This window comes from Chanodichthys erythropterus, chromosome 13 (assembly GCF_024489055.1).
Source record: "Chanodichthys erythropterus isolate Z2021 chromosome 13, ASM2448905v1, whole genome shotgun sequence".
NCBI lineage: Eukaryota > Metazoa > Chordata > Actinopteri > Cypriniformes > Xenocyprididae > Chanodichthys > Chanodichthys erythropterus.
The window spans coordinates 24,651,951-24,663,994 of record NC_090233.1 but is presented as its reverse complement, the minus strand read 5'-3'; the positions used below and the strand labels follow the sequence as shown (position 1 = coordinate 24,663,994).

The 12,044-nt window shown below is 36.5% G+C and overlaps 1 protein-coding gene across 1 annotated transcript; it reads right to left on the bottom strand.

Moving 5' to 3' along the window:
- Positions 1–603: 603 nt before the first annotated feature.
- On the bottom strand, positions 604–10,637 carry ascc2 (activating signal cointegrator 1 complex subunit 2). Its single transcript, XM_067406814.1, has 19 exons — positions 10,563–10,637; positions 9,849–9,994; positions 9,585–9,743; positions 9,238–9,411; positions 8,409–8,538; positions 8,211–8,278; positions 8,000–8,113; positions 7,763–7,875; positions 7,574–7,645; positions 7,339–7,443; positions 7,171–7,239; positions 6,983–7,057; positions 6,241–6,475; positions 5,937–6,133; positions 5,443–5,562; positions 4,922–5,158; positions 2,834–2,915; positions 2,520–2,614; positions 604–1,698 (listed from the first exon to the last, which is right to left on the bottom strand). The coding sequence occupies exons 2-19, from the start codon at positions 9,933–9,935 to the stop codon at positions 1,527–1,529; spliced, it is 2,304 nt and encodes a 767-aa protein (XP_067262915.1). The 5' UTR covers positions 9,936–9,994; positions 10,563–10,637; the 3' UTR covers positions 604–1,526.
- Between the last annotated feature and the right edge of the window lie 1,407 nt (positions 10,638–12,044).

Below are 12,044 nucleotides of genomic sequence, written 5' to 3'. Positions count from 1 at the left end.
AGGATCATGTGGCACAAAGGACTTAAGTAAATTATGCTAAAAATTCAGCTTTGCCCTAACAGGAATAAATATATACTTGAAAATATATCTTAGATTTTTTATTTTAATATTGTAATAATATTTTACAATATTATGGTTTTATTGTATTATTATCAAATAAATGCAGCCTTGGTGTATATAATAAACTTCTTTCAAAAACATTAAAACAATCTTATGATAAAAAAGCAATATTAAAAGGGTTCAATACATGTTTTAAATACACAAGTATTTAAGACATGTATTTAATATGCATCGTTTCACATATACTTGGATGGACAGATAAGTACTGTAGCTCGACTACGCAAAAACCTGCTGTAGCTTGATTATATCTGTGCATGTAAATGTACTTACATATATAGAATATAGGAATAAGGAATCTTATGGCAGCCAATCAGAGCATCTCATTAAATTAAATCACAATCAATGTTTATGCCAAATCTGAGGAACTTCCCCTATCCCAGCTATCATGTCATCTCAGGAGGGCATCTGCCAGACAGCAAAACAACCATTACATCTCAAAAAAAAAAAAAAAAAAAAAAAAAAAAAAACACATTAAACACACAAAGAGGAACAACAAAGAGGAACAACAAAGAGATACAGTCTTAATAAGAACAGTATTTATTCATTTTATCTTCCTAATGTTTCCTAAGCATTATTAAATATGCTTTCTGTTACAAAATGCTTTGAATTTATCTTAGCAAGTAGAAATATGCTGCTCTACATGGCAAGAGAACATTGCCTGTTTGAAGTCTATATGAGAAAAATGACATCACTCTCTTCCAGAGTGACGAATGTTCACAGCCTTTGGCACAGTATGATTAATGTGTTGAATCAGACTTTGCAGCCAGTCTGTACAACCTCAAATGGGAAGGTTTCTCAAAAGACTGCTCTTATGTCAAGTCTTAATCGCTTTCTGAACCTTTAGAGAACTGGAACAGGATCGTCTGAGCTCCATTTTTGCTTTAATAGTGTAATGTACCGCATCTTTTGTAGAAATTTATTTTAGATGCTACATTCTCAAACCTGATGTTCTTTTATTTATTTATTGAATTTTACTTAACAGTGCAATAACTGTTTGTACCTCTACTCTGTTCAATAAACTTGTGTGTTACAGGGCAGAAGACATGGCTCCTTTGCCTTACAACACTTTGTTTCCTTGTCATACAGTGTTGACTGCCACGATCAAAAACATAAAAAAAAAAAAAAAAAAAAGATTATCTTGATCCCTTTATAGACACACATCCCTGTGCATTTTACCAAGCGCTTCAAACTCCAATTAGCCTGTTTTAATATTGATTTATACTTCAGAAAATAAACTCACCAAGAACTAATTTTCAATCTGAAAGAAATAATAGGCCTATGTAATAGACCAGAGTGTCATCTCGATCTTATATTAATGAAGAGCTACAATTAACCGTGGGTACTTCATTCTGCTTTTTTTCATCTCTCCAAGAACTGTGTAATGTGCTGTTCTTGATTTAAAAGTCTTAAGAAGGGATCATGCCCTTGTTCCTCTTTCTGTCAGCCATTGTTCTGCGACTGTGATTTGCTCCTCTGCTCTTATTCGCCTCCTTCCTACGGCGATCCAAAACGGTCTCCTGCGCCTGTCCCCGCCCCTTTGGACCACCTACCACATGACTTGCTGGTGGGGGTCTGTAGCTATCAGGAAAAACCAAATAAAATCAATTAATGACTGACTGATCCATGTTTTGTATGTTAGTTAGATGACCATTTCAAATGTGCAGTGTAACTATGGCTATTTTCAGTCAAATTTTTAGGATTGACAACTGCATTTACTTACAGGTGTGAGTCTCGAAATGTCCTGTTCACACAGCATCTTACAGTAGCGTCTCAAATACTGTCTGTATGAACTTATAATGGGAGTCAAGCCCATTTTCTCTTAGCGGTAACCATCGCAACAGTGATCAAAGTAATATCAAAGATGGTGACGTCCATTAAACTGAAAAATCTTCTCACGTTTGGCATGACAAGAGCCACGATATCAAATCTTCATAAACTGAGTTTTTATATCTCGGTGGAGAGCAGAGCATTTGAGTCATGTGTAGAACACAAAATGACAGGAGCAGCTCCAGTGGAGACTGCATCTGAAACCTTCACATGACACACAGCTCATTTCTCTGTCGCTTACCAAAAAGTTACCAAAACAAAACCACACTGAAAACAGTACACACAAGTTTGTGCAGTGTAGAGCTGCTCTCTCGCATTGTATGGCACGAATGACAACTAGTTTTCTGGTTCCATTTACACAGCACAGGTTTTACGAAAATGTGGTTGTGAGTCTTGAAAATTTATGTGTGTGTGTGTTCAGTTATAGATAGCGGTTGTCACTCCCATAAATAAACAAACTGTGTGTGAATGTAACCGTATTAAGGACTCAAATACAGAACTGACAACTGTATTCTGTTGCTGTGTGAACGTGGCCTATGATTCAATCAAGACCAGTCTGTTCTCAAACTTACCCTTTCCTGCTTTGCATAGCAGCTCTCCTGGCCTCGGCTCTCTCTCTGAGGACTGCTGGGTCCTGGACAAAGTGATCCTTCCTCATAGCCTCATTCTGATCAAAATGACATAAGACAAGATCATTGTAAAATGGAAATGTGCATTATGTGAGAACCTGGAATTTTAATGAATGACTGATCAGTCTACTTCCTATTAAAAGGAAAAGAGAAAAAGAAAAAAGGCTGAAAGCACCATATGATCTGTCACACGCACCTGCATAAGGAGGAATTTAAAGACAATGAATTTAAAATAAAAGAAAGTGATTCATTCAAACCTTTTCCTCTTCTTCCTCCTCGTCTTCCTCTTCCTCCTGAGCCTTTTTGCCTGTTCTTAGGACTTGTGGGATAGTAAACGGCCTAAAGGATGAATACTTGGATGTTAACTTAAATGTAAATAAAAAATTCCACAATTTGGGGGAAAATTTTTGTAATTTTTGTAATTTGAAAGTTTAAAAAGAAAGAAAAGCTCCAGGTTTGTTGTGTTTGTAGGGCTGCACAATTTGGCCAAAATTTGGTGACTATATATCAATATGATATAATAATAATAATAATAATAATAATAATAATTATTATTATTATTATTATATAAAATAATTATTACTAAATAGTTTTTTTTTAATTTAAGAAATATTACTATTGTAATATTTCAGAGTAAAATATTTAAGTATAATAATATTAAAATATATATATATTAAAGTACAACTGTAAATTCTTAAAGAATTAGTTTACTTTATTGATTTTTATTAATTTTATTAATTTATTCCCCCCCCCCCCATGTCATCCATGATGTTTATGTCTTTCTTTCTTCAGTCGAAAAGAAATTAGGCTTTTTGAGGAAAACATTCCAGGATTTTTCTCCATATAGTGGACTTCAATGGGGTTCAACGGGTTGAAGGTCCAAAATTCAGATTCAGTGCAGCTTCAAAGGGCTCTACACGATACCAGATGAGGAATAAGGGTCTTGTCTAGTGAAACGTAATTTTCTTAAAAAAAAAAAAAAAAAAGTTATAAAAATCTATATACTTTTTAACTACAAATGCTCGTCTTGCACTGGTGTCCACGACTTAATGCATTACATAATCACGTTGGAAAGGTCACATATGACGTAGGGTGAAGTGCCAAAAAACTAATTTTCTCCTCCAACTTCAAAATTGTTCGACATCATTTTACCTTTTTTTGTAAAGGGCATTTGAATTAGTCTGTGCACGTTCGCTCTGTAAACACATTAGATTGGTACTTCCATCTACGTCACGCATCACTACGTCACAACATGATTACGTAATGCGTTAAGTGGACACTAGTGCAAAACAAGCATCTGTGGTTAAAAAGTATATATATTTTCTTCTTCTTTTTTTTTTTTTTTAGAAAATTACCGATCGTTTTGCACTAAAACTGAATTTTGGACCTTCAACCTGTTTTACCCAATTGAAGTCCACTATATGGAGAAAAATCCTGGAATGTTTTCCTCAAAAACATTTATTCTTTTCGACTGAAGAAAGAAAGACATAAACATCCTGGATGACATGGGGGTGAGTAAATTATCAGGAAATTTTAATTCTGAAGTGAACTAATCCTTTAAGGTCTTAATTTCTTCATTTTCAAACATTAAACCATCAAGCTTTTACTTTGACTAAAAGCCGCAGGGAGCCCTTGAAGCTTCTCTTTTGTTGACAACAGCCAGTTTATAAGCACTTCTAATTACAAGTTTGGAAAGATGGTTGGCATGTTGCGTTCCCAAATGCACATAAGTTCCCCAAACTCAGAGCAGATGCAGATATTAGTTTTTGTTCTTATTAACCCTTTCGAGCGTGAGTTTAAAATATTCTAACTGTCCCCCCAGAGTGAGTTTTTTTAAGGCGACCGTTATTTTAGAACGTTTGCCTTTAATGTTTCCATAGCGACGCGTCTTGCTTGTCACGAGCGCTGAACGCAGCCACAATAACACTGTATGTCTGTATGGATCACTATTATTTTGTTTTTCCTTGTTTATTTAAAATATTCACAAACTTGCTTACCATGTCATCAACTATCGGATATTAAAAGAAAACTGAAACCTTAAAAGAAACGTTATGTGGCTGAAAATACTGCATAGTTGTGATATATGACAAGAGCCAGGGCGCGAAAGCGCAGTTTGAATCTGGCAGTTATGTGACGTCGCTGAACGTTCTAAATCCCATATGTGGGACCGTACGCCCAGGGGCACTGAAATAAAAATCCCATATGTGGGACCGTACCGCTCTAAGGGTTAAGACCTTTGAATCTTAACATTGGAGAGGGATGCATTCCTCTCAATATATAAAATGGTAAATGCAAGCAGAAAGTGGATAAGAATTCGTATTATGAACATTGATCACAGCTCATACCTTCGGTTCAACAGTTCATCTTCTTCATCCAGATCATTTGCTCCTATTTGGTTTATATCATACGTGTCGTCATATTCGTCGTCATAATCATCCATGCTGAAAGCATTGTCACGGTCTCCAGAAGGCTCATTCGTAATGGGAATCTCATCCACCACTGTCTCATAGGCTTGATATCTCGCTCGCTGCTCTTCTATGTGCTGCTTGTCATCGAGTGTGGTACGTACACTCTCCCCCTGTCTGAAATATGCAAAGATTTTAAGTTCAAGCTGACGCAAACCATTTTTTACAGCTTGAGCTGAATATTTCATAAGTTCACCTTATGCCTACTCTGATGTCAGTTTACGCTGTACTTGTCAAAGACCATTTTTCTCTTGACCAACTGAATTTTAATAAATATTCAGTGGCTTGTTTGATTAAGTCTAAAATCACAGAATAATGTACTGCAAGGAAGGATGGGCTAATGTTTCTTTAAGTGTAGGAAGAATTGTTATTGAATTTTAACATGGGCTCACAGAACCTACCTCCGGCCTTTCCATATGCGACTCATGTCCAATTGGTCACGGTGGAACACGTCAAACTCGTCATCGTTAAACACATTTGATCTTGTGCTCAAAACTGAGGGAAGCTCCTTCTTCACAGGCCTACAGGGCAACATTACAGAGACAATAAGCAACAATGAAGCGGACCTGAATTGAACTATAAATCCTTGGGTAACAATTTACAATAAGATTACATTAGGTCCTGGAGGGCCACTGTACTGCAGAGTTTAGCTCCAACTTGCCTCAACACACCTGCCTGAGTATGCCTAATAAGACCTTGATTAGACCTTGTTTAATTGGGGTTGGAGCTAAACTTTGCAGGACAGTGGCCCTCCAGGAGCTGGATTTGACACCTCTGCCATAGATGAATAAATGCTGCAACAAATTTATTGCTCACTGTTAGTTAATGCATTAACTAATGGGACCTTGTAAGTGTTATCAACCTTTGTATACAAGAGACTTCAGTTGGACTTTACCTGACCATTGCCCTGTCTAGTTTGTCAAGAGAAGGTGACAGTTTATCTTCCAGGATGTTGTTTATGACAAGTTCAGAATTGTAGCCGTACTCCTCCAAACATGCCAGTATGAATCCCTCTCCCAAGTCCGGAAGCAGCTCTCGTATATGGTACAGCAGAGACTCCAGTTCTCCAGCACTCACTGTGCACACTGCCCCCTATAGACCCCAGAAAAAAGCAGGAAAAAAAATGTATTTCACGAGTGGGTGCTAAAAATGTATTTTCAACACTTTTGTAGAATTTTTTTAACAGATAATGTACTCACGTTGTCGCCCTTACGAGGAGTGTCAGTTATAGCTTCTGCTCCTCTAAACTCCTCTCTGACTCCCAACACTCCTGCTCCTTCCTTCTGGGAAGCTGCTGAATCTCTGCTGACCTTGCTCTTGGCTCCTGCACTGTGACTGGATGATGTGATTGCAGAGGGGAAGCTTCTTTTTTTCCCCACACACTCCCAGGCAGACTCTACACCCTGCAACAGGTAAGACGTCCTGGTGTCGTCTCTGAGTGGGCAGATCAAGGAGAATCACAGAAAATCGTAGAAAGGAGTTTAAAAAATTAGGGAAAGATACATTATTCTGATTCTCAGTTGCAGAAAAAAAGTAAAGACAGGAGTGCTTTAAAAGGCAAGTCAGACAGAATGTGTTTTGTGGCTCTCTACTTGCACAACAGGCTAAACTGGCATTGAATTGATGGCATAGACGTTATTTATGCTGCAATAACCTCACTGACATTTTATGTCTCTGCTGTCAGTGATTCTTTGCATGCCAACGTTAATGAAGTGAACTTTGTACATACATGATAGGTATTGGAGGAAATGAGCACTAGTAATGGTATCAGAGCATCGATAATTATCAAACGTTTTGGAAAACCGATTGGGACGTTATTTCTGGAATCACTGGGGTCGTTTCCTCTGAAGCAGAAACCTGAAAGATGCCAGAATGGTTCCCCTTTTATTACTTTCAAAATCAGCATACAGTGTGCTATACGGTGACCATAGTTAAGGATACAAATGAGGGAAGGCCTGCTGAAGGAGACTGATGTCATCCGCTATAGGGAACTGTTCATCATAATCTGCCAGGAACCTGAGAGATAACGAGACAAACAGTGCAATGAGAATGCAATTGAATTTAGTTGTCAGCTGTGATAGATTACATATACAACCATATACCTGCTGAGAAATTTCTGCATAATTTACCTTTTCTCTTGAAGAAAAGCTGTGAAGCTCTGTAGAAGATCTTCTACAAAGGATGCCACGTTTTCAGAGCTGTTAAAATGATTAATGCTTAGGATCAAGGATATTTGGTATTCATTCTTGTGTTTACCTAATCTAATGAGGTTTAAAAGCATGTCTTTTTTCCCTCACCCCTCGAGTATGGGCTGTAAACACGAGTGTTGGAGCAGCAGGTGAGCAATCTCCACCATTTTCTTTCTGGAATGAGATACTCGTCTCCACATGTCCTCCTGTAAACTGAGACAAATTGCAACTTGTTATACTTATCTTTACAAATTTGCAAAAGAGTAGTAGTAGTAAAGATTTTAATGTAGCTGAGGCTATACGATACACAAGAGTTGTATAAATTCAAGTTTGTAATTCTAACCTTTTATTGAAATTTCTCTTCTTCACTGCCTTTTCCAGGTCTGGAACTACCATCTCATAGAATGATGATAATCTACATTGAGAGATGCTCTGTTCATTATTTTTGTATCAGTAATATAATTAGGTATGAATTTCTGCCTTTGAGGACACTGTGTGAATTATAGTTGGTATGTGGATGTATTTGTGACACCTGCTAAGAAAGTTGTGTTGTTTGAAGGTAGAACAAGCCTCAGGGAAGATGTCTAGGAAAGAGTGGATAGTAGTGCAGGTATCGCACATGTACAACACTAAGTCTGCAAGCTCCTATGAGACATAAATATAATACATATTTTAATATAGGCATATTATTTCTGCCCTTGAGGACACCTTGAATTAAAGGCAGAGTCAGTATTTGTGAAAACGGTTAAGAGAGATGTGTTTCGGTTACCTCCTCTGACATGGTCATGGCAGTTTGGCATCTGTTTGCATTCAGTTTGAGAGGTTGACCAGCTCCTGTGTCCTCTGACTGAATACCACACTGCTGTAATATTGAGTCAAACACCTAGAATGCACACACACAGATTTTAGGAAGTTCAGCAGACCCTGACAAATCAAAGCATTTAGAAATGTTGATTGTGTCACATGATCACATGAAATACCTGGATGATTGAAGGTATAGTCTCATTTAGGTCTCCATAATAACTGGGCTGTTGAGTAAAAATGTTCTCTGGAAAGAGAGAAAAATTAGGAAATTTTAGTTTTAAATATGGAAACATTGACACAAATATGAATGATAAATATCAGGTGAGTTCATGGCTTTTTTAAATTATAAATATGTACTATAAGATTACTATTACCGATCATTTTATGTAGCAATTGGGAATTTCCTTTCCCAAACAGCACACACAGATCCAGAATTTTTGGAATGTCAAATAGGTAGTTGTTGTAAATAATTTCTGCAAACACTGCAGGGGTAATGAAGTTTTCCTGAGGAAGAAAACAAAACAATATTTTCAAATTTGAATCCCACTGAATGCCAAATATATTACCATCATATTAATTGAATGTAATTTAATACAAAACCACCAGCACACATTTAAACCACCATTCAAATGTTTGAGGTCAGTACAATTTTTGAATTAATAATTTTATTCAGCAAGGACGCATTAAATTGATCAAAAGTGACAGTAAAGACTTTTATAATGTTACAAAAAGTGTTACAAAAAAAAAATCAAATAAATGCTGTTCTTTTTATCATTCTATTTATCAAAGAATCATATTTTCCACAAAAATATTAAGCAGCACAACCATTTTTTAACATTAATAATAATAATAATAACATTTCTTTAGCACCAAATCAGCATATTAGAATGATTTCTGAAGGATCATGTGACTGGAGTAATGATGCTGAAAATTCAGCTTTGCCACCACAGGAATAAATTGCATTTTAAAATATATAAAAATAGAAAACAGGCATTTTAAATATTAATATTTCACATTATTATAGTTTTACTTTTGATCAAAATAAATGCAGCCTGGGTGAAAATAAGAGACAACTTACTGATCCCAAATTTTTGTACAGTAGTGTAACTAGGACTTATTGCCTGTCTAAAACTACACTGCACAATGATTATAAATCTTACGCAATATCATTTATGTAAAAAAAAAAACATAGTTTATCTTCACCTTAGACTCTTTGTGCGTAGCCATCCTGAGGAAGACCATGAACACAGAGCGGTGAATGTTCCTCTGCATGTCGGCTACAGCTGGACTGGACGAGAGACCAGACGGGTCCAAACTCCGAGGAGCATGCCTCAAATAAGAGTCCAAGCACCTCTGTAATGACTCATCAAATACCACCTAAAGGGAGAAAGAATTTAAAAAAATAATATGACAGCTTCCTGGCTAAATAATCGAAGTGTCCAAAAACAACAATACTATTATTCTTGTGGGCTATACCAAAATCTTCATTACCGCTACTAACAGAGTTTGTCTTTGTCAGGACAAGTAACTTGTATTTTAGAGATTCCAACCTGACACCAGAACTTGTCGTGAGGTAAAGCCAGCAGCCACTCCAGATCATCTGAGATGAACTGAGCATGTTCCAGGAACTCCTCCACCAGTGCAGGTGTGCCATCCTCAGGTGGGGGCTTAAAGATTAAGAAACACCTCTCTTCTTTACGATCAGGGTGCTTGTGGGAGAGATTCAGGAAGCATCATTATTTAAACTGTTAATAAAAGAACTGTAACTCAGGTAATTATGCAGGGCGCAAATGTAAAGCAAAATTTTCACTCACCAGTGCTGGTAGAGTGCGTTCTTTGCCTTGTGGTCCAAAAGGCTCAGTCACATGCAGTTCATCTAAAGGCACTTTTGCACAGGCCATTTCACCTGCTCAGGTAGGAACAGACCTGCCCTGAAGAAAATATCCAATGGATGTACCTCCTGATAAAAAACATACAGTAAAAGACAAGTACTCATCAGAATTGCATGTAAATGATTCGCCAGGAGTTAAATGGTGGTTTATTAGTGCTGGTTTATACTCATAGGTTTGCCCTAAACATGTTGAGTTGTTATTATTTTGATTGACAGGTTTACAACACCATAAACATATTTTGTCATTGTAGAGATTGTCTAAAGAACAGTCACATTTAATTTTAGTTTTTTTTTATATTTCATTTTAGACATATGCAGCTGTCTGACTATGAGATGACTGGCTCTCTGGCTACAGTATTAGCGAGCTGGCTAATGCTGCCCGTGTTAGTGAGCTCAGCATCTTTAAAGACAACACGACCAAACAACAGCAGTTTTCATTATTTGCAAATGATTTTAGTAAAAGACAGACATTAATAAAAACGGCAGAGTTTTGCTGACTTACTAAAAATGAACAGAATGAGGGGTAAACTAAGAAAAAAGTTAGCTTTCTTGCGTTTAAATAACAAATAGCTTTGTTCATTTTAACAGCACAGTATAACAACAATTCAGATTAAAAAGCAAGTGATAAAAATGTCACCTCTTGACGGAATCTTTCAACAGATGTTTAACAGCTCCAGCTCAAGGCATCAGATCTATCAGCGTGGATATCCGGTCTACTCGTGCTGGCGAGGCTTCAAAATAAAAGTCACAAAAATAAAAACTCTTCTTTGAAGAGCGTAACGTTAGTTTAACTAGTGGATCGATGGAGAAGATATATAAACACCACAGAACGCTTACTTCACTGATAAGCAAAGGTTCAACTTTAAGTTTCATCAGTTATCCTCTACTATTATCCTGTGGAAGTAATCTGTTGAGAAACAGTGGAAAAAATATGAGTGGAAAAAAACGTCCATCCATCCATTCACCCATCATCTATCGCTATATCTAGAGCTGACTTCTGTCTATGTTCCAAACCCCATTAGTCAACCCTAAAGGGATAGTTTATCCTGGGAACACAAAAACTTTAATTAAGAATATTAACTATTACTACATCATACCTTACTGAACAGATACTTAGGTATACGTTTAGATTTGAATAGATAAAATGTCATGAAAATGTGAGTTTTCCCCAATTCATAACTCACATTATAGAGCTGACTGGGTCTCTCTGTCATCTCAATCGAAATTTTCCAATTTATTTTATTGGCATGAAAGATCACATACTTCTGACAATGAATACATGCTATGAATGATGAAGACGACAACTTTCAATATATATAAAAAATATATAATTTTCTTTTTTAAAAAAACGTTGGCGAAGATCGTTCTTTTGACGAATGGAACAGGTTACTTTCTGTTAGGATCAGTATGGGAAGGTATTTCGACTAATGATAAGTTTGGTTTTCATTTGATAATATTATACATATTTAGAAAAGCTATTCGTTTTAAAGATACATGCTTATCCCTGATTCGACTCAAAGGATTCATAACGCTCAGATCAGTGTTTTGAAATCGTCCATCACTAGATATTGTTAAAAAGTCGGGGGGTTTTTTTGTTGTTGTTTTTTTTTTTTTGGCGCACAAAAATATTCTCGTTGCTTTATAATATTAAGATAGAACCACTGAACTCACATGAACTGATTTAAGTACGTTATGTTTTTAACATCCTTTGCTGTCTGGCCTTGCAATCGGATTTCATCAAAAATATATTAATTTGTGTTCCGAAGATGAACGAAGGTCTTACGGGTGTGGAACGACATGAGGGTCAGTAATAAATGACATTATTTTCATTTTTGGGTGAACTAAAATTCGCATTCCAGCCAGGGACTAAATCGTGTTATTCGGGTCGCTTGTACAGGCGGAAACAGTAGCCCAATTCAGCGGGAAAACTTGGCAACACTGTCGAGGCTGTTGAATTCTTTTAGTCACATTTATTTATTTATTTATTTATTGGCTGCACAATGATAAATTAGCTGTATACCTATACTGACTGTTCATTATAAACCTACTGCTCTTAACATTTTTAGATTTTTTTTCACGCGGTATTTCGTGAATTAACGCAGTGGTCATAAGCTGTTCA

Coding starts and splice junctions, on each gene's coding strand:
- ascc2 (XM_067406814.1), bottom strand. CDS start 9,935: ATGGCCTGTGCAAAAGTGCCTTTAGATGAACTGCATGTGACTGAGCCT. Junction 8,114..8,210: donor CTATACCTTCAATCATCCAG/GTATTTCATGTG, acceptor TGTGCATTCTAG/GTGTTTGACTCAATATTACA. Junction 7,444..7,573: donor AAGAGAAATTTCAATAAAAG/GTTAGAATTACA, acceptor AATTTGTCTCAG/TTTACAGGAGGACATGTGGA.